Consider the following 21,939-nt stretch of genomic DNA (forward strand, 5'->3'; position numbering starts at 1 on the left):
ACACACATTGACATGTAGGATTTCTATGACAGCCAGAGCCTACCCCACAGGACAGTTGGAAGTGGAATACAGCCGTTGGCATCACAGGCGGCTACAAACATCTCAGCGATTCGCAACACCAAAGAGGTCGGGATGGCAGATCTCGTCGTGGACTCGAAAAATGGAAGGCGTTCTCTCATGGAAATTCCACCAATGCAGCCAGTTTATCAAAGATATGATTTGCCAGACACTTTACCTCGTAATCCCCAGGATCACCACAGCATTTATCCTTCTCAGAGACAGGGCATATCTATGTATCCTAAGCCCAATATGGTAGTCCCAGGTGAATATGTCAGCCCATTGCTAACTTACCATCGGCCGGAGGCCGAGGTTCCAGTATGCAGGTGTTGTGGTGACCGGAGAAACGACATACATTATCCTCAGAGGTTTGAAGATAATCCGCCAGTGTACCGGCAGGAGTACCAAGGTTTACATAATCCATCACCAGGAGTGCCCGATGGGTATTACCCCGCCACCACCCAGAGACCCAGTTATGCGGTACAGAAGACGTATCCTCACCAATACCCACAACTACAACAACAGACTCCCTACCAGTGTCCGGCAACCGAGCAGATCCGTCAGTATAACCCACAGTACCATGATCTCCCACCCAAACCGAAATCGGCTCACTACTTCTACGGCCCAGATGGAGAGCTTCTTCCGGGCCTCTCGATGTCCACAAACGTCCGGAACCGCCCACAAAGCGAATCCGCCATAGTGTTCAAGGAGATCGGGAATACGGACCAACACTCGAAAAGACAGCCCAGGATTTCCTCGTGGAAGCTTCTCTCAGGTACGGCAAAGTCAAGACAGTCACAGTCAAACATTCCTCACCTTCATTTAAATCCTTGCCTGAGTTGCTAATAGATGAACTGGAGAACCATTACAGCGGTATTCCGGAGACCCACGTGTGCTCGTGGCTGTAAATGATAACTATTCTGTGTATGCCACGCCGTATGTTCAAGGCACGTCGTATGCTCAAGGCACGCCGTACGCTCAAGGCACGCCGTATGCTCAAGGAAATCCGTATGCCTCCATCCTCTCAAACACAGCATGGCAGACAGAAAACACTGTCTTCTGGCTTTGGTGATCACAGCTTCAGATAATGACTGAAGCTGAATTCAAGCTTAACTGGAGATGTTAACATATTATCTGTGCTACTGACAATATGATTGAGTGACAGTATGCTGAAAAGGCCATGTAAAACACTCAGAATGATAACGGCTGTAACCTCCCCTCTAACTGTGTTTGCAGCCATGAATTATGCCGCATACCCAATTTTAACATGTATAGGTGTATCTACACTTAGTGTACATTCACACTCCATTCTATTTTTTCTTCCACGGATAGAATTTACTTACATTCAGTACAGTACTAACTTTACTGGCCAATCTTACTGCATAGTTTTGAGCAGGTCTGTGTACTTTTCACACATACAAAAAGTAATTTAAAAACTCTGTGCTTAGTAATGTAGTATCTTCACAATACCCTTTATCCCAAACGACATGAAATGACCAAAAGCTTTAACCCTTGACAAAGTTGTGCATTTTGCCTGATTCTGAGAATATCCAACTGGAAAAAAACTTAAGTTTCATCACCACAAGCAATATTTCACGACATTTATCTGCATCCAAAAAGGCATTTCGAGGGTTGAAATTTTAGGTGTGTTACCATATTTAACACAGTTATGGAAATTATTGTTTACATTTGTTCAAACACACATCAATTAAAAACATACACCTTTGTAGGTAACTTTTATTGTCTTCATAAATCTGATATTCAACATGGATATAAGGCAAATGCATCAAGAGAGCACTTCACTGATTTATTAAAATAATAGTAGCCATTTCCCTGTTTTCTCAGCCTAATCAATATTGCAAATTTTGAAAGCATGATAAATTACAGTTTGGCAAACAGTTACGCCGTACGCATGAATTTTTCACTTAAACGATGGCGACCAGCATTATGGTGGGAGGAAACCAGACAAGAGCCCGGTGGAAACCACGACCATCCGCAGGCTGCTGTCAGACCTTCCCACCTACAGAGTTTTATATTTATACAGGACAACAAATCGAGACATATAATAAACACAAATGTACTAAAAATATGGTGACAATACACTGTACATTGTTAAAAATATCACTTTTATTCAAGATGGAAATCTTGATATTTCATCCTTATATACATAACAGATCACTTTATTTACATGCTGATATTAAATTGTTGTCTAATGAAAACAGGACTTGACCTTTTTGATGAAACACACCTTGTGATGCTGTGAACACTATATATCCCACGTGAACAAGCTTAACAATTCCACGTCTTTTGAAGAAAACCTTGTATATTTTTTTTATAAATTACCATTGTATTCTGATGTCCTAATTCAGATCATTTGTTTGTCTGAATCCTCTCAAATTATCTAAATGTTTTGTTATATAACAAATAAATAGGACAGAATTGTACACAATGAACAATGTATTCACTTAAATCTGCTTCTGGGAGTGAGTTTCTGAAGAACCATCTAAGCCCAAATCCCCTAAATGCTGCACATCAAATCTATCAGCTGTTTGCTGTGGAAGATCTCAGATATTTCTTGATTCACAGAATGAAAAAAATTCCATGAAAAACAACATAAAACTAAGCGCAATATTATGCTGATACTTCTCCTAGAAGTTTCTTGGTTGTTTCGGCATTGTCTGGTGTGAGGTTAATCAGTCTGTTACTGGATTCAGCCAACTCTGTGATGGATACTCGGCCATGCTGACGTATAAACTTGGCCACTGACTCAAGTTCTTCCATGGTAATGTATATAAACTTTCCCCGGTCATCTATCACACCTGTGAGAGCACCTTCAGACTGCAACTCCTGAACACGGTCTATGGCATCCTGGCAACAAAAAAAAAAACCCCACAGATGGATGTCTTCTCGGATTGTTAAGCTCTGCCCCTCTGCAATAACTATGATAAATGACAAAACATTTCGCCCCAAAAAATGAAATTTTTAGAAACAAATAAATGTCATAAAAAAATTACTTTTGGAGCTGAAACTTTCATTTTCCCAGCAGGATATCCAACCTTCCAAATATACCTTCCAGAAATATCAAAATGGGCAACTCTGTTGTCAGCCAGATTCTGGGCCATTTACCACAATAAGGGTGATATCAAAGCTGATTTGGGTTTTATGTTCTTTCAAGAAGAACTATGTTATTGCAGGTCCTCTTCTCATCAGATGAACACCCAAATCTTGATAGTACAGAGTTAATAATTTCTTGTAATTCTTAAATTTTTTTATACACATTTTTTTCTTGGCTTATTCGCAAGCTTTGTGAGTAGACTGATAAAGTTATACTACTGTGAAGTACTGAAGTTGACTAACTCAACCAATTTTGTCTTCCGGTTAAAACAATTCATTTGCATAAAATACACCGAAAGTTACCCAGTTATTTCCAAAAGTACTGTAATTCTTCAACCTTTTCTGATGTTTGCAAGGTTTGTATTCAAACACATTCTGAAGGCATTATTCTGTGCTGACTGATAAAACTGTACTTTTTGTGAAACCTTGAAACTGGCCAATCCAACCAATGTAATTTTGTCTCAAAATCAAATTAAAAATGTGCATAAATTGCACTCAAAGTTGCTCTTTGATATGTGAAAAGGTTGAGGAATTAGGTTAAGTGCAACATTACTGGTTTACCTGTGTTCTGAGTTTGAAATGTGCAGCTAAATCTTCTAGCATCACCACTTTCATCTCCTATGAAATACAAACACAGGTTATTTAAAGCAAATAAAATATAAATGACAAATTGTAAAGTACAAATAAATTGTAATTAAATAGAGAAATATTAATCTCTTACTTATTATACTCACTGTTAATTAAATTAAAATCAAACGCAACTCTGATTAAAAAGGCAAAAATTAAAAATTTCAGGTAAGCCACAAAATCCATCCCTTGCCAGTTACTGATGTTAACAATTGTGGTAACCATACCTTGACATAGGAAATAAATTCTTGTAATAATGACTCTGACTGAAATAAAGAGAAAAAACTTGTCAAGATAACCACCAGTGTTGCAGTTAGTTGTATTACAGATTGCTCTGGTTGTTAATATGCAATTTGTTTTTTTAATACATAAATACATGTATGTTTATTTTAATAATTAAATACTCAAGTTTTACACAAGAACATATATGATGTTAAACATTGAATTTACACTTCAACAGTTTTGTGTAACTCGGTAAACCTTGTATCAATATTTGCAGACTAAACCATATCCAAAATGACTTGTCCACATCCACTAATATCCAGGACTTACTTTACGACCTGGAATTGTTTTCTCTTCAACACTCACTGATATCCAGGACTTACTTTAAGACCTGATATCCAGGACTTACTTTAAGACCTGGAGTTGTTTTCTCTTCTACACCCACTGATATCCAGGACTTACTTTAAGACCTGAGTTGTTTTCCCTTCTACACCCACTGATATCCAGGATTTCCTTTAAGACCTGGGGATGTTTTCACCTCTACACCCACTGATATCCAGGACATACATTAAGATATGAAGATTTTCTCCCTTCTAAACACACTGATATCCAAGAATTACATTAAGACCTAGAATTTTTTTTTCCTTATACACCCGATATCCAGGACTTACTTTCATATCTCAAGATGTTTTCCCTGCTACACCCACTGACATCCAGGACATACATTAAGATCTGGAGATGTTTTCACCTCTACAATCACTGATATCCAGAACTTACATTAAGATCTGGGGATGTTTTCACTTTTACACCCACTGATATCCAGGACGTACATTAAGATATGGAGATGTTTTCACTTCTACACCCAGATATCCAGGATATACATTAAGATCTGGAGATGTTTCCCCTCTACACCCACTGATATCCAGGACATACATTAAGATCTGAAGATGTTTTCACCTCTACACCCACTGATATCCAGGATATACATTAAGATCTGAAGTTGTTTTCACCTCTACACCCAATGATATCCAGGACATACATTAAGATCTGAAGTTGTTTACACCTCTACATCCACTGATATCCAGGATATACATTAAGATCTGGAGATGTTTCCCCTTTACACCCTCTGATATCCAGAATAAACATTAAGATCTGGAGATGTTTCCCCTTTACACCCACTGATATCCAGGACATACATTAAGATCTAGAGATGTCTTCACTTCTACACCCACTGATATGCAGAATATACATTAAGATCTGGAGATGTTTCCCCTTTACACCCACTGATATCCAGGACATACATTAAGATCTGGAGATGTTTTCACCTCTACAACCACTGATATCCAGGACTTACATTAACATCTGAAGATGTTTACACCTCTACACCCACTGATATCCAGGACTTACATTAAGATCTGGAGCAGCATCCTCTTCCCCCTCCTCCTCCACTGTAAAAGCTTGTTTTAGTCTTAGGTACTCCTCATGTTCTCTCTTTTCTTCCTCCTCTTTGCGTTTTCTTTCCTCTTCAGCCTATTTTTTTTCAAATGAAGATGAAATAAAACCATGCCCAAAATTTAAAATGAAACTGCTAGATTACCTGCTAGAGGTTTACTAGAAATCCACTTGTCCTGTCCAGGATTTGTTTTCATATAGAAAAACGTGACAGATATTTTATAGTAAGCTGGCCAAATCTTCCCATAAATTTCACAAACTAATGCGACTTTCTTGTGAATAAAGCATGTGCAATAGTGCATGCTTCCCATCTAGGACCTTGCCACAACGCTGGCAGACGTCTCGTGTGGCCGTGCATCTGTGTGATCCTTCACGCTCATGTCTTGCCATTTGTCGTGTTTGTATTCAGGTGATGTCTCAATAACATTATGCATACATATCACTGCAAGGATCATGTATGCCTCATGAAAAAAAAAAAAAAAAAGTTAAAAAAAAAAAGATAACCCAAAACATGTATGTTCATGTCAGAATTGGGCGTCACCAGGCTGCAGACCTTTCAGTGTACGCTACTTTCGGTGGAAGGGACATGTACGTTGAGCCGCAACTACCAGTGTTTTCAACAAGTAGCCTGAAATGGCTGGTGTATTGTTTTTTTAATCTGACTGGTGTGTTTACGAAGTTTTCAAGATTAGCCTACATCTGCTGATTGTCTGTACAGACTTGCTCAGTTGCTGACCAAATTGCCACCCGGGGAGTTTTTCAGAAGAGTGATTTCCACAGAAACAGTGAATTTAGCCCCAGCAGCCAGCTTTGGGAGATTAATTTATTCCTGCTGTTTACAATTTTCAAAACCATACAGTGTACGTCAGTTAATAAAGTTTGACATTTGTGAGTATTATTTACTTACTCCAATACAACATGCCTATTGTTCTTCAATTCTGGCAAAGTGTCACTGCTGGACACTAAGCCTGTATGGATTCTTTTCCAGATCTCCACATGACACTTACGAATATTTTATTTAAGCCTGAGATTAACACAGACATCTATCTTTATCCCAGATTATTCCTAAAATAATTTGTTTTGCTGATGCTGCCGAATAAACACCTATGATATTTTTTCACACAAGTATAGTTAACGCCAAATCATTACTGTCCAAACTGAAAAAAAAAATCTCGTATTCATATGTGTACGGATACATGCCTAAGCTATTCACATACATTTTGCCTCAACTTTTATTCAAGTTCACAAATAAATTTTGACAGGCCTATCTGAATTCATCTGGGTGTTGGTTCAACTCATGTCTTGTTAAGCATAAATTAACAGAGTGGAATAAATTCCATTAAGGCATATTGTAGTCACAGAGTCAGAAAAAAAAGGTACAATGTGTCTGGTAATCCAAAAATTCAAATAAAGTGCATTGGTGCAAATGGAAAATTCTTATCGGATTACATTTTCTGTGAGAAAAACATTTCAAACAAATTATATTTTTCCTTCATGCGTTTGTTATGTGGGTGCTTTTCCCACATGGTTTCATACAAACTTCCACAGTCACAGTCAAAATCTAACTTGTCCTGTATTATGTTTTTAATTTTTACCACTTCTGTACACGAAATTCATATTGTAATACCGCGTTGCTGTTCCTGCACAGTGTGTTAGCGCCAAGGTGTCAATTTGGTTTTCTAAATCACTGAGTAGCAGATAATTTTTCACCGGCAAATGACTTCCACAACAAGGAAAACCTTCTGTGGAAGACACGAAAGATATTTGTCCATCTTTGAACTTGCTATGGGAGATGAAGATTGAGCTAGTTTTAATGATCCATTACAAATCTCGCATGGACTCGCTCATAAATCACTACTTAAACAAAAATTACCACTTTGCTATCCAAAACACACTTCAGATATTTTACTTCAGTTTCATGTATTGTATTAGTCTTTCAAGAATCTTTAAATCATTCTAACAAAAAACTATATTTTCCGTTTTCAAGTTCCCACAATCAGAGTGTAGGGCTACCAATGCTCAGCCACGTGTGTGTGATCAATCCCAGTGGACATATCACTGACTCTGCAGGTGACTGACTGTTTATAAGCTCTCTATAAACTCTTCACAAGACGTTTAGGATCGTGCTAATCTCCTGCCTGGTTTTGACTTTTAACCTGAACTGTACTATATATATGTATATATATATAAATATATACTATTTCATACAACTACATATAGCTGACTGTTAAGCAGAATGTATCATCACACAGACCTAAGCAATCTATTGTATAATGTGCCAACTCTGATAAAGAAAATAAATACAAAACTACGACAGAACATAATGTCTTCAAAATTTAGATGGAGTTTACCTCAATGGCTTCTTCAGCTGCTCTTTTGGCATCTTCCTTTTTCCTTAACTCTTCTAGCTGAGCCTGTCTTCTCTTCTGTTCTTCTCTTTCCTGCTCTTGTTGCTGAAAACGACAGGGCTCAAGTCAAACAATAACAAACCCATCCACAATGCATGTCAACAGCTATACTTATATCATGCTTCATGAATCTGTTGGAATACATCCTAAAAATATGAAATCTTTCGGTTTCAAAAAAAACAAAAATTATTCCTGAAAATTTGAAGAAGTTCTGACAGACATGTCTTTGAGACATTTGCAATTATACAATTATATAAAATCCAAAGCTACTGTTCAAGTACCATAAGTCTTTCATAGCATATACACATCATTTTTAGGCAACTTTTATCAATGTAGACATGTACACTGTCAGGACAATAAACCCAACATGCAACAAAGCAATGATGTGAAATCCCAAAGATGTGCCACAACACTATCGTAACACTGTAAAAAGCATACTGTATTCTCAGTTACCTCTCTCATTGCCTTCTTCTCGGCCTTCTCCTGAAGTTTTCTCAGCTTCTTTGCGCCAACTTTTCCCTCTGGTTCAGCGATGTCATTAAACATTTCTTCTTCATCATACACTTCCTCATCTGAGATAACAGCAAGGTTTTCAATACTAACCTGATTACGTACCTAACATCACATTTCACTGAAAATATGTCGGAAATTAATTTGATTTGGTTTTTCTTTTTTCAAAATATCTAGTCATGAGACCAATATACCAGTTTGACAACACCTACTGATGCTTGGATTGGATTCAGGTGCTTTCACCTACCACTGTCGTCTCTCTGGACTCTCATTCGCCTCCGCCCACCTCTCCTCCGGGCCGCTGCTGGTAGGTCAGCCACATTACGTAGAGGTGGGGCACGAGCCACAGGAGCTTCATTTCCAGCGTTCACACCTTCACCTGAAACACATCCATTTAGGTTTTAAATGGATCAGTGTTTTACACTGTGCTCAAAAATATTAAAATTAAATTAAAAGGCTGTGATCAGGTTTACATGATATGTGGTAGAAACCCAGGCCAAGTCAACAAGGACTGGATGTGAACACTTTGTCTAAATCTGACCAATAAGGGTAAAGCAACGCCTAGCGATCTGGCTGCAGTAATCTGAGGTGGGTTTTAATGAATGGGGATATGGAGAACCTTTTCAGAGAGGTTGTAAGGGCCTTGCTGGCTCACATGGTGAAAAGTCTTCCTTGATGCCACTATCAGATCCTTGACCCATATGGCCATGTGTTTGAATCCAGCTATCACTGTTTTTGCTTGGAGCTGAAGTCACTTGGGTTTCCTACACCCACAAATTAGTCCTGATCTGACGTTAGGTTTGGCAAAATTTTGTTCGGCAATGGATGGCCCCAAACATTGTCTGAGAGCACCCCATTCAAAAACCTGATGCAGTTACCATGGCAGTGTATCATGGCATTTGAGACAAAAATTATCTATCAAATAGGTCTTAATGGCTTTAAAGTTGCAGACACTTATGTTCTTTATCTTTACATCCATTGATTTATTGTTGATAGCGCCTCATGGATCCGAAATTCTGATTTTGGTGATGCTCAAGGTGAACACCTGTACTGACAAGCTTGACATATTTGACAAGGGCAAGTAACTGCATCAGGTTTTTAAATGGAGTGTGCTTGGACATTGCTTTGGGGCCATCCTTGGATGAATAAAAATTTTTGCCAAACCTAACGTCAGAGCAATCTCCGACGTGATTCAAAGCCTTAAATACTAATCAATGAACAAATCTGGCTAACACCTGACGCGGAAAATTTCCCATGGACTAAATTTTACTCCCAGCCTAGAAATAGGCATTACAGCAACATATTTAAATGCTCCTCTCGCTGCTGTAATGAATTACATTTTGAGGAGGTAAATACTAAATTAGACTAAAACACGTACAAGTTTAATATAACCTCAATTACAGCTACATAGGTTATTCATCAAGTTATCCGTTATGATAATCAGAAGGAAGTGAATGACAGTTGACACGTGTTATTTGGAGGCCATTTTCCGACATCAACATACGGATCACCACTACCTTCCTTGGGTAAACAAACGAACTAAACACGTTTCTTATACATCCTTACCTATTCTTCCATTGTTTCTTGTTTTAGCTATAAATGAAATGACACCGAGAAGGAAAACAACCAGAACAGCTGCTGAAATGTACACCACCGGATCCATGATGTTGTTGGACAGCTATCACATCTGTCACTAGTACATTTCTCGCAATGTAATAACGTTGTACCCGGTAATGTACGCGTCTCTTACTGGCAATTATTTGCAAACTTGCAAAAACTTAGAAAACGGACCATCGTTTCAGTAAATATTTATTGACAAATTTATGTTTAATACTTAGTTAATTTAGTTTTCTGTACGTAATATTAAATTTTTAAGAATGTAAATAATTGGATTATATGATATCTTACTGTTAAAGGAATACAAATTTGTCCGTATCCGATTTTATTTATCAAGTCCTGCTTTATCCCTCTACTGTCTAGAGGCGCGCCGTTCTGAGATGATCCTGCTCATTTAACATTTACTATGGTGTAAATTGCGATATCTATCTGGAATATTATGGAGTTGTACCAAGCCAGTGATCATTATATTCTTGTGGACGGAGAACACAGTCTATGGTGCAATCGTTTCAATGGATCAGTAAAAGCTGGCAAAGGTGGGTATGTCTCTCGCAACGCTCAATGTCAACCAACTGCATTTTGACAGGTTTCCACCTAACTCTTATCGTCTGCTGTTATTTATTTTATTTTTTGTCCTGACTCAACCGTGTATGTTTTCCATCCGAATATTTTCCGAAAGCCTTAAGGGCAGCCGGAGAATTTACAGTAGAAATATTTTTAAAATAATGTGGGTGTTTTACAATACTTGTTTCACTTGATTTTCACTTAAGGGCTGCTTTCCGCAGTAAAAATTAATACCTTACTGATGATAGTGATAGCGTCATGTATCCGCCCCAAAAAATCATGGAATGCATATGGTGCATTCACAGTAGTTACACGAGTGGGTGTGACTTGTGCTGTGATTTACATTTTAATTTTTGTCATATACTTAAATTTATACTCAAGTTTATTAAACATCATGTTGCAGCACCAAACTAAGTGTTAAATGTGGTTTTAAAAATATCTTCCTAAACCGTAAATGATTTCATTTCCAAGTTTAACTGTTGGCAGAAGAGAAATTCTGTTGTAAAATAGAGAAGTTATTGGTAATCTACAATATGCACCTTTTGTCTGTGTTACCCTTAGTGTTGTTTAGCCTTGGACGACTATGTTTGATTTTTTACATTTGGATGGTGCTGCTATAGTCAAGGCTGGCATTCAGCCCTTAAGGATGCATCATAAAATTTTGGAAAACAGTCGATAACTAACCTTGCCAGCCTGGTCCAGTTACTCCTTTACAATTTTTAGCATTCTAGAAAAAATTCTGAAAAATACATAATCAAGTTCAACTTCTGCGCTGCCTTGAACTTTACAGAAATGGCCCATCATATACTTTATCCTGGTTTCTGGGCCAAACCTTCCCACAGTTTGCAGTCGTGAAACCAGGATCACCACAGTATACATAATCATAGCAGACAGAAGACAGTGGCCATTTTGGGAATGGAATCAGTGAACAGGTTGAGCTTGGTGAAATATGGATGGATATTTCCCCTAAGGATGATCGACGGCTCAGGATTTTATCTGTGTGGCTGTAAAGGTGAAACTATATATGCTGGGGAGTTCAGTAATCAACAGTTTCCGAAATTTTACTGAGCATCTTACGGGATAAATGGCAATAGGTCATGACAAAAAAGCAAACATAGTCACACATCAATAAAGCATCAATACTTCTGTATAAAGGTGAATTGTCTTGAAGGTTGTGTGAAACATTTGAAAACATTTTGTCTGATATATATATATGTGTATATGTGTAAGAAGAAATAGTCTCAGTGGTGAGAGATACTTGCCTTTCAATTGCTAGGACACACAAGGTAAGAGTTTAAACCTGACCTTGGACAGGGAATTTGTATAGATTCCCTCACTCTCACTGTTTGTGGGGTCTTGGATTAGTCTTTGTACTTCACTTATGCGAAATGGTATGCCTTGGGCACCTCAAATTCTGCTACAAATAAAACTGCCATTGTATTAGCCAACAAAAATTGTCATTATGGCATGAAAGAACTATCATATTAAAAATTAAATGTGTTTTGAAGGCTTGTACTTCATGTAAGCAAGGAATTTGTGTTCCTCTTCATTGGTCAGAAAACATTTCCTGGTGGCTGTAGTGTGTTGTATAAATCTTTATGTGCTCCTACATCTGAAGAAGACATCTCAACCAGCCTTTATTTCATTGATCTCCACTGTTGCTTTCATACATGTTGGTGAGACAGGGTTTCTGCTACATTTTCGAAGTAGTGCAAAAATATCATAGAAATCATACACGTACACACATAATCATATTGATGTAAAAGGGTATAAATCTTCCTTTATTTCCTTTATGGACACGTAGATATATAGCTTTTCTGTTATTTAAGTTTAGGATCCATTATTCCTGGTATGGCCATCCAAAGTATAATACATTTACATTAATACTGTGCAGCAAACATAATGTTAAAATTGTCAAAAATGTGCATTATTTCAGAGTAGATATGAAAGTCATATGGTAAATATCACACTAAACACATACATATTAGCTATTAAATAAAAATGAATACACTTTAATTTTATGATTTACTTGTGTTCAGTATTGAAAACTGGGTCCTTCATAAACACAGGTAATGCTCTATCTCACTGGCTAAACAATTAAGTAAATCAGCAAAATTAGGTGGACATAGTGTACGATAGATGAGTGCCTGTTGTAACATTGCCAGGTGTTGTGGGTTCCAGCACTGATGTTTCATGCGAAACCAGTGAAGCCAGACTATAGCAAAAAGTGTAGAGTAAGACATTTTGCACTGATGATGAAATAAATAATTAACCAGTGGAAATTGGTTAAGAATTCTTTTTATCATTCTACACTTTGTTTTTTGTGCATGTGAATTGACTGTAAATTTTCTCTCTCTCTTGAAGGTACAGACTTGTGCTTGGCCTGGAACCCAATATGCCTGGGCCTGGTGTATGGTGTTGTCGGGAAGATCAAGCCTCATCCTGGTACATCAACTCGTATTATAATACATACATCCTTTTTCCTAATGGAAATATGACAGCTTGATTTTTTGTTGCTCTGTGATGAATGTTTTATTTATTTATTTTTTCAGTGAATAATGGGAAGGCAGCATGTATTTAAAAATTTTACAAACTTGCATCGCCCAGTAACTTTATCTGTTCAGCGTCTGTCATACGTATTCATCTCACTAACCCACTCACTGTGGTGAACATAGTTTCTTGCAACAGTCCTTGAGTAATGAGACGTATTTGTTGTGAATTAAGTTCTCATTGGTTTGAATATGTGAGGAAATATGATAGCAGTATCAGACCGTAGCCAGGTGTAGTGTAGGGAAGTACTACAATTACTGATACTCAGGACTCATCAGTTATTGTGGTAATCTTTCACATACCTTCCTTATTCTGGTTATATGTTTTGTTATTGAAATAGATTGCTTTAATTTCTTTCCCCAGACTCAGAGAACTGGTTAATCTTGATACGACAGACAAATTTTGTTGGCAAGTTTTTTGATAAACATGAAGTCTTCAAAATTGAGAAAATTGCCGTCCTGCCACTGTCCACAAGTGAACCAGCAGACCTCGATATTGACGTAAGTGATAATGTAGTTGCACAAAAAGTGCATTTTTACGGGCAATTAATGGTAATTAAAAACACTTATGTTTCCGAAGTTGAGGCTTTTCCAGTAGGTAACAATGCTGCTTTTCAAACAAATGTCAATACACTTTTTAAAAATCAGTAGATCTGTCAGAATCAGGCACATTGAGTAATTTGGTAATGGACAAAATTGTGGGTCAAACAGAGTAATCAGGGCTGTAGTGGATACCTCATTGCCTCTGTCATAGGTGATGACATGGTGGAGTCAGTGCTTCTGAAGTTGATATATAAGCAGACTCCCAGATATAATACCACATATTTGTGCCATACATCAGATCTGAGTGCTTTTTATAATTTGTAAATCAAGATGCATTGAAATCGTTTGTAGTGGAGAGTTTAGTTAATTGAATTAGAAGTTCCAGTGACATGTTGTAAAATTTCAATATCTTTACAAACCTAAGCATACAACATGTGTTATTTTCCTACACAATTTTTCGAGGTGAGTAATATTAGTAATTATGTCAGTGTTGCTTTTCCTTGAGTTGTGGCCAGAATCTGTCGTGAAAATTTGTGGTTCCCATTTTGTAGGCAGCCCTCAGAATATGTTTAAATAAATATCCTGCAAAGATGCGAAAGGGTTGGAGAATTACAGTAGTTCAATTCCAGTCTCAGACAGGGAATTTTGGAGATTCCCCAGTAACTGGCGTGCATGGCCTGGGAATATTAAATAAGTACTCATCACTGGTTTGGTGGTCTTGCATTGAATTACTGTTGAGATCTCTTGCTTTCTACTTATCTGGCATATTGGTACATGTTGAGCTTGGTCTTCGGCCAAAAATCTTTGCTGATCTCCTATGGTTAAGTTAGTCAGTGAGTTGCCAAAGTTTGGTTGTTTGTTTCAGGTAATATGCTTTCCTATGTTCATGAATCTGTCATCTGTTATATATATGGTATTAAAAAATAACCAATCAAATTTATTTATTTATTTATTTATGTTTTCTCTATTTTCAGTTATGCAGAAAACACCATTTTGGCATCAAAAAGCCAGAGAGAATCACCCAAGCAGCTCAGGGCCAGAAACGAGCCTTACAGAAAACTCTCAGCTCTATTAAATCTGCAGCGGAAAATGTCAAGCCAAAAAAGGTGATGAACTCATAAGAGTATATCATGTCAGATTGCCTGGTTGTCATCTGGTGCTGCTAATACATTTAGTAACACATGGAATACCACTGGATTGATGTTAAATTGTTTATTCTCTTATTCAACTTCATGACCAAGTATAAGTATTACTGGAGTAAAAAAACTAAAGTTGCTCTTTAATCTAGTTGAGTAACAATGAGTAACATACATATACTATGTACCAGGTGTAAAACAGACAGCAACTTGTTCCCTTGAGATCATTTTGATCATGATCCAGAATCTACCCAGCATTTAGAAACCATATGTCCCATTTCTAATAATCATAATTTGCCTGGCCAAATTCTCTGGAAAAAGCATGGGGTTGTTCAGATATATATTAGAAACAAAAAGCAAGAACCCCTGTGTATTGCAATGCATTGCATATTCTGATGTACCAATGCTTACACAACATGTATCTTATCAACTTAAAGCAAAAGAGTTGGTTAGCGAGCAGCAGTCTCTCACCAATGCCGTCGGTGTCAGTTCGCCCAGCTCATGCTGGCTTCCTCATGCTGGCTTTCCATACGTGGGAAGGTCTGCCAACAACCTGCGGATGGTTGTGGGTTTCCCCCGGGCTCTGCCCGATTTCCACCCACCATAATGCTGGCCGTAGTCGTATAAGTGAAATATTCTTGAGTACGGCGTAAAACACCAATCAAATAAATAAATAAATAAAGCTAAAGAAGACAGAATATCATCATGATAATAAAAGCAGTACAATACAGCCATAGAAAACAAAAATCAGTGTGCCACAGGCTGTCATGCTGAATGACTATTTACGCCTTCTTAGGCCTCATTGGGTCTTCCAAGCATGCCAAAAAGTGCCACCACAGGCCCTCCATATGAAGAGAACAATTTTATTCCCGCATACAAGGATTGATGTTAACCAAACTTTTGTGAAGAAGAACTGATGGCACTGTCACAGATCATGCCACTGTATGCCTTTACTTTCGTGAAGGAGAACTGATGGCACTGTCACAGCTCATGCCACTGTCTGGCTTTACTTTCGTGAAGGAGAACTGATGGCACTGTCACAGCTCATGCCACTGTCTGGCTTTACTTTCGTGAAGGAGAACTGATGGCACTGTCACAGCTCATGCCACTGTCTGGCTTTACTTTCGTGAAGGAGAACTGATGGCACTGTCACAGCTCATGCCACTGTCTGGCTTTACTTTCGTGAAGGAGAACTGATGGCACTGTCACAGCTCATGCCACTGTCTGGCTTTACTTTCGTGAAGGAGAACTGATGGCACTGTCACAGCTCATGCCACTGTCTGGCTTTACTTTCGTGAAGGAGAACTGATGGCACTGTCACAGGTCATGCCACTGTATGCCTTTACTTTCGTGAAGGAGAACTGATGGCACTGTCACAGCTCATGCCACTGTATGCCTTTACTTTCGTGAAGGAGAACTGATGGCACTGTCACAGCTCATGCCACTGTATGCCTTTACTTTCATGAAGGAGAACTGATGGCACTGTCACAGCTCATGCCACTGTATGCCTTTACTTTCGTGAAGGAGAACTGATGGCACTGTCACAGGTCATGCCACTGTATGCCTTTACTTTTGTGAAGGAGAACTGATGGCACTGTCACAGCTCATGCCAGTGTCTGCCTTTGTGTCTCCGTTTCTTCCTTAAAATTTAATTTGACCCTGAGATACATACTACGTTTGGACTCCTTTTATTGCGTATAAAATGTATGACGTAATGGATCTTTGTCTTAAATTGATCCAAGCTTTAATAACAAGAGTTAAAAGGCAAATGTTTATTTTGTCTTTTTTCATTACAGAAAGAGGTTAAGGACAAGGAGAAGTTTGAAAAAAAAATGTTGGAGGTAAATGTAGAAAGTTACAGTAACTTATTGTGCAGATGTCAGAAAAGATTAGGTTCATCTAAAAAAGTTTTGTGTTTGTTGTCATCCCTTTCAGGCCATCATCTTATGTAAAAGTTGTTGTGAAGTATTAATGTACGAAGTTGATTAAGAAATTCATAGTTGAACATGTCATATACAGGTAACACATTTGTAGGAAATGTGTAAAATGGTCTAAAATATTATTCAAATTGTTGCATTTTTTGTCTCCAGCTAATAAATGTTACCACTCTTAAGGTGTACTTGTCTTTATTGAGTTTTGAATGATGACAATGAGAGAATGGTGTGTAGGTTGTGGTTGACCTCTAGTATTCCCTTGTTAAAACCTGCTTTTTGTTCATGTTTCCAGGAACTGTTGAAAATGTTCAATGATGGAGAAGGGTTCTATTTTTGTAACACAATGGACCTGACCACAAACATACAACAACAACATCAGTCCTGTTACGACAAATCCAAACCATTGTGGGTTCGTGCTGACGAGAGGTTCTTCTGGAATAGACATATGCTGAAGGAGCTGATTGACTCTGAGGTAAGACAGTACAGCACAAACCAATTGCATTATATATCAAACCAATGCGATAACCTTTATTTCTAGAATATAAAAAAACGGGCCCTGGACAGGGGATTAGTGAATTCCCCCCCGCTTTTACTGTTCATGTGGGCCTCGTTGACAATTAGCGGCTGATAACACTCTTTTGGCCATTTATGCAGTCTAATTTTCGATGAAGATCAGTTATCTTCCATCTATACGTTTTGCATGTCTGCATGACACATTGTAAGGCTTGTCAGTAGCTTGCCCAGGGTCAGTAACACAGGCACTCTGAATTCCTCCACACATAAGACTGTTCCCTGTGATATAAGAGAAAATTTCATGATAATTTCATTAAAAGACAATCATAAGTAAATAAATAAATAATAAAGGTAAAATTAGAGCTGTGTTAAAGCTCAATCAAGTTTTTGTTTACATTCCCCGTCATAATAAAAATTAATATGAAACTATAAATAACAGATACATTTAACATGATATTTAAGTTACAGCACTGAAAGGCAGCCATCACTTTTCCCAGCTCTCATCAGAGGTGGTGAAGTGGGTGATGTGCCTCCCCTGTGAGCTGAAGATCTCAAATGCATATATATGTACCTAACAGAGGCTGAGTGAGTGGATGATTGCTCATTTAACGGACAAAGAAACACAAGACGTTTTGAATCAGTTTATCATCCAACAATTTGTTTGATCACTCTTTCACTCTAATATTGTTACAGTGTGAGTTTGCCCAGCACTTACTTGTCTAATCAATCAAGCAAGCAATCAAACTGTCAAATTGCTGCCTTGTTACAGGATGAGTTAGCCCAGCACTGGATCCAGCCTATTGTGCATGGTTACATCCAGCAGGAATGGTGTGTGATGGACTTCAGCGAGAACCATTCCCCAGCCGACAACTCCCTCACCCCCGATTTCTCCAAAAACACCGACTGCTTGTGCTTTCTCATCTCACTTATATCACGCAGGAGCCGACATCGAGCTGGTAAAGTATAATTTCATCAATGCTTGTTTATGGAACACCATATGACATCAGCTCTGGTATTTAAAGTCAGTTGGGTCACATGTATGCATAATGCAAGTGCTGTTTAAATAAAAATACTTTTTGCATGATAGCTGTGATATAAAAGCATCTTCACAAATCAATTTTGTTATCTCCCTTGATCCCCATGAAATATGGGTTATTCCCCCCCTGTTGACTCTCTGACATTTGGTGTGCTATGATAAAGTGGGAATCAAATTTCTTTTTGTCTTTAAAGGTACGCGATCAAAAAAGCGGGGATTAGATGAAACTGGAGCATGCGCAAATTATGTGGAGACTGAACAGGTAAAACTGATTCTCTGTGTTTCTTGATTGCCTGCAAAGTATAAACAAAATTGTCAAAGCCTAGTTTCGTTAATTATTTATTAAGGGTTAACACAGTGAATATCATTTGGGGGCCTCCGTGGCCGAGGGGGTTAGCGCACCAGCACAGCGCAATGACCCAGGAGCCTCTCAACAATGTGGTCGCTGTGAGTTTATGTCGAGTTGATAGTGACTTCCTCTCCCGCCGTGCGTGGGAAGATCTGTCAGCAACCTTAGGATGTTTCCCCTGGGTACTGCCTGGTTTCTGCACACCATATTCGAAATATTCTTGAGTATGGCAAAAACATCAATCAATCAAATAAATAAATAAATAAGAATATCACTTGTTTATTTTTATAGTATATCATGATGGTAGTGGATAGCAGAGACAGGTGTGCCAGGAGTTAAAAACTACTTTTCACGAGGCACCTAACAGTTAGTCGGAAATTAATCCGCATTTGAAAAACTGGATTAGAGCATTCAACCTGAGTGGTTGGGCCAATCAAATGTGGCAGAACGGAGCGTTCAATCTGAGTGGTTAGGCCAATCAATTGTGGCAGAACAGTACATTCAACCTGATTGGTTAGGCCAATCAACTGTGGCAGAACAAAGCATTCAGCCTTAGTGGTTTGGCCAATCAACTGTTGCAGAACAGAGCATTCAACTTCATTGGTTGGGCCAATCAACTGTGGCAGAACAGAGCATTCAGCCTCATTGGTTGGGCCAGTCAACTGTGGCAGAACAGAGCATTCAATCCCATTGGTTGGGCCAATCATCTGTGACAGAACAGAGCATTCAATCTCATTGGTTGGGCCAATCAATTGTGGCAGAACAGAGTAGTATTCAACCTCATTGGTTGGGCCAATCAACTGTGGCAGAACAGAGCATTCAACCTCATTGGTTGGTCCAATCAACTGTGGCAGAACAGAGCATTCAACCTCATTGGTTGGGCCAATCAACTGTGGCAGAACAGAGCACTCAACCTCATTGGTTGGGCCAATCAACTGCAGCAGAACAGTGCTTTCACAAATGATCTTTAACTAAGATTTCATTTCATTTGTTTGTAAAAAAAGTTGTCAGTGGTAAACAGAAGCCAGCCATACCATTCTAAGCCTCTTTGTACATAGGACTAAAATTGGAAATTGTATGGGGTATCTGCACTCACTAAAACACGAGACAAGTGTTCATTCTCCACCGTGGACAAGAATTGTTTACATTCCTTTGCTCTCACTGCTTGTGGGTCCTTGCATGGTGACTGTAAGCAGTCAACAGAGTTTGTGTATGGACGTTTGCACAGTTTTACTTTCGTTAAAGACCACTTGTCTTTTGCCAATGTCAGTGACTTGTCAGTAACTGGGGTTTATCAGTAACTTCTGACTGACTGGGGTTTATCAATAACTTGTGAATAAGTGCTCTTTACTCAGACCACTGCGGTTTCCTTCACACATAAAACTGACTGACATTGTATAAGTGAAAAATTCTTGAATATTGTCATCAGCAAAAATCAGCAACTACATAAAAAATATGTCCGGTTCAATAAGACTGGTAGCCCAGTGTTCTCCATCAAAAAGAATTTTTTTTTTTAAAAAATGGAATTCTCCATTCCCTAAAGAAAAATGGAAGCAAGAAATGATTAGTGGTGCCCTAGAAGTATGTGAATGTACCCAAGTTGATCTAAAGGTAAATGATATTCCCTTAATCCATCGATTAATAGGTCTTCTCAAAGTTCATTTCACTACCATTTTGCATCGGGCATTGCGTAATTTGTTCTAGAGTGACGATTAACTGTGACACCATAGAGCCAAAAATGTCCAAAAGCAGGACAACATCTCTGGAACATTCTGAATGAACTTCTCTTTGGGCCATGTGTCACCAGATATAGAGAATTTTTCGTCAAGCCTCTCACACACTTTTATTCTTTTCAATAGGAAAGTGCATCCCACCTTCACTTCCATTTTGTTCTCTCCCAGGTGATCGAGTACTCCCCACATGTGGTCTCCTTCGTCCAAGTACGTGGCTCCGCCCCAATGTTCTGGAGCCAATCAGGCTTCAAGTATAGACCTCCTCCTGTCCTGGACAAAGGTAAGCCACCTTGTTTACCTTATTAACCTTTAGCTTCACAGCTAACTGTTTGTCTTTGTCTTTGTGTTAGATTCTGGGTTGATTTTATGGCTTTGATGGATTTGTTGAACTACAAGATATGTACAGATATATTTGATGATAAAATCCACTTTGTAAAATTTTAAATATTTGGAGCTGATGAGCCTAGCTCCTTGTTACCCATTCTGAACTGAAAGACAGTAGATATCTGATCAGAGTGATAAGAGTTACTCCGTTAATTTACTGATATCACATTGAAGTGACTTTGTTTTGTATCATTGTATACAGCATAACCCCTGGTTGTCAGGTACAAGTTATCTCCCCTTTATAAACCCATCAGAAGTGTACTGTAATGCTGAATACCATTATTTCACGCATGTAAAATTTAAGTGACCTTGATATGTATACTCCAAAGTAATACCAGCTGATAACTGTATTTGTAAATGACAACTCCTGGGGCCACTCTAACACCTCCATGGACATGTACATCACCGATATTTCTCCATTTTACCAACTCCATGCTACATATCAGCTATCCATTTGTACAGATGGACTTTCTGTGTTAGTCTGAGCTGACAAGTCAACTTGTGGGCTATTTGGACAGCATCAGGGGCTCTGGTTTACCCTCTAGGGTATCTTTAATTGTGTTGATCAGGTGCATAAGGACTGAAAGGAAAATTTGGCACTATTTAGGAGCGCTGTGAAACCACAAATTATCCTCAAATTGGGAGATCTAGAGGCTTCATGTCATAGAAAAACCTGATAATTGTTAATTCAGGTCCCACTGTTACTGCCTGTCACCTAAAAAAATGGTTCACCAAACCATTTAACTTTTGTTATTCTGTCCAGCTGTTATGTGTGATGAGACTCATTTTGGAACAATATCCAGGGGCCACACCTCAAACCTTTATATTTCACACTTGGCCTTCACATATTGGACTTTTTGGAGTACTTTTTCTGCAGCTCCCTGAGCAAATTGTGTTCTGCATATATTGTTGAGTATAAAAACAGAGGTGAACTGCAGTGGAAAGTAATACAGTGACATACTTTTGGGGCAGTAGATTATGTGAAAGATTTGTTTAGTATAACGATAAAGTAGTAGTCAGTTTGTGCTATTTGTGATTAAGATTCTCAAAAATAATCTAAAATTCTATAACATTTAGTCTACATTGTGTCCCCAGGCTTTCGTTTTATTCTGAATATCAAGTTTGTATTCCTGATTTTGGTGGACAATTGTTGTTTTCGTACTGCTGTATGTATCCCATGCAATAAAACAG

The 21,939-nt window shown here is 38.3% G+C and overlaps 2 protein-coding genes across 2 annotated transcripts; one reads left to right on the plus strand and one right to left on the minus strand.

Moving 5' to 3' along the window:
• Nucleotides 1-2,166: 2,166 nt before the first annotated feature.
• Nucleotides 2,167-10,078, minus strand: LOC135468587 (DDRGK domain-containing protein 1-like). Its single transcript, XM_064746924.1, has 8 exons — nt 9,957-10,078; nt 8,638-8,769; nt 8,334-8,452; nt 7,824-7,925; nt 5,428-5,550; nt 4,026-4,064; nt 3,733-3,789; nt 2,167-2,925 (listed from the first exon to the last, which is right to left on the minus strand). Exons 1-8 carry the CDS (start codon nt 10,051-10,053, stop codon nt 2,689-2,691), a joined length of 906 nt encoding a protein of 301 aa, XP_064602994.1. The 5' UTR covers nt 10,054-10,078; the 3' UTR covers nt 2,167-2,688.
• Nucleotides 10,079-10,405: 327 nt separating this feature from the next.
• Nucleotides 10,406-21,325, plus strand: LOC135467512 (phosphatidylinositide phosphatase SAC2-like). Its single transcript, XM_064745285.1, has 10 exons — nt 10,406-10,543; nt 12,936-13,016; nt 13,485-13,621; nt 14,638-14,769; nt 16,596-16,640; nt 17,026-17,205; nt 18,016-18,202; nt 18,477-18,544; nt 20,533-20,644; nt 21,318-21,325. Exons 1-10 carry the CDS (start codon nt 10,447-10,449, stop codon nt 21,323-21,325), a joined length of 1,047 nt encoding a protein of 348 aa, XP_064601355.1. The 5' UTR covers nt 10,406-10,446.
• The last annotated feature ends 614 nt before the right edge of the window (nt 21,326-21,939 follow it).

Source organism: Liolophura sinensis, chromosome 6 (assembly GCF_032854445.1).
Source record: "Liolophura sinensis isolate JHLJ2023 chromosome 6, CUHK_Ljap_v2, whole genome shotgun sequence".
Lineage (NCBI taxonomy): Eukaryota > Metazoa > Mollusca > Polyplacophora > Chitonida > Chitonidae > Liolophura > Liolophura sinensis.

Excerpts from the sequence above, each read along its gene's own strand:
- LOC135468587 (XM_064746924.1), bottom strand. The coding sequence starts at position 10,053 with ATGGATCCGGTGGTGTACATTTCAGCAGCTGTTCTGGTTGTTTTCCTT. Across the intron at positions 8,770-9,956 it reads AAGAAACAATGGAAGAATAG|GTGAAGGTGTGAACGCTGGA; the intron begins GTAAGGATGTAT and ends GATGTGTTTCAG. Across the intron at positions 4,065-5,427 it reads ATGCTGCTCCAGATCTTAAT|TCAGAGTCATTATTACAAGA; the intron begins GTAAGTCCTGGA and ends TCTTTATTTCAG.
- LOC135467512 (XM_064745285.1), top strand. The coding sequence starts at position 10,447 with ATGGAGTTGTACCAAGCCAGTGATCATTATATTCTTGTGGACGGAGAA. Across the intron at positions 10,544-12,935 it reads ATCAGTAAAAGCTGGCAAAG|GTACAGACTTGTGCTTGGCC; the intron begins GTGGGTATGTCT and ends TCTCTCTTGAAG. Across the intron at positions 16,641-17,025 it reads TTGAAAAAAAAATGTTGGAG|GAACTGTTGAAAATGTTCAA; the intron begins GTAAATGTAGAA and ends TCATGTTTCCAG.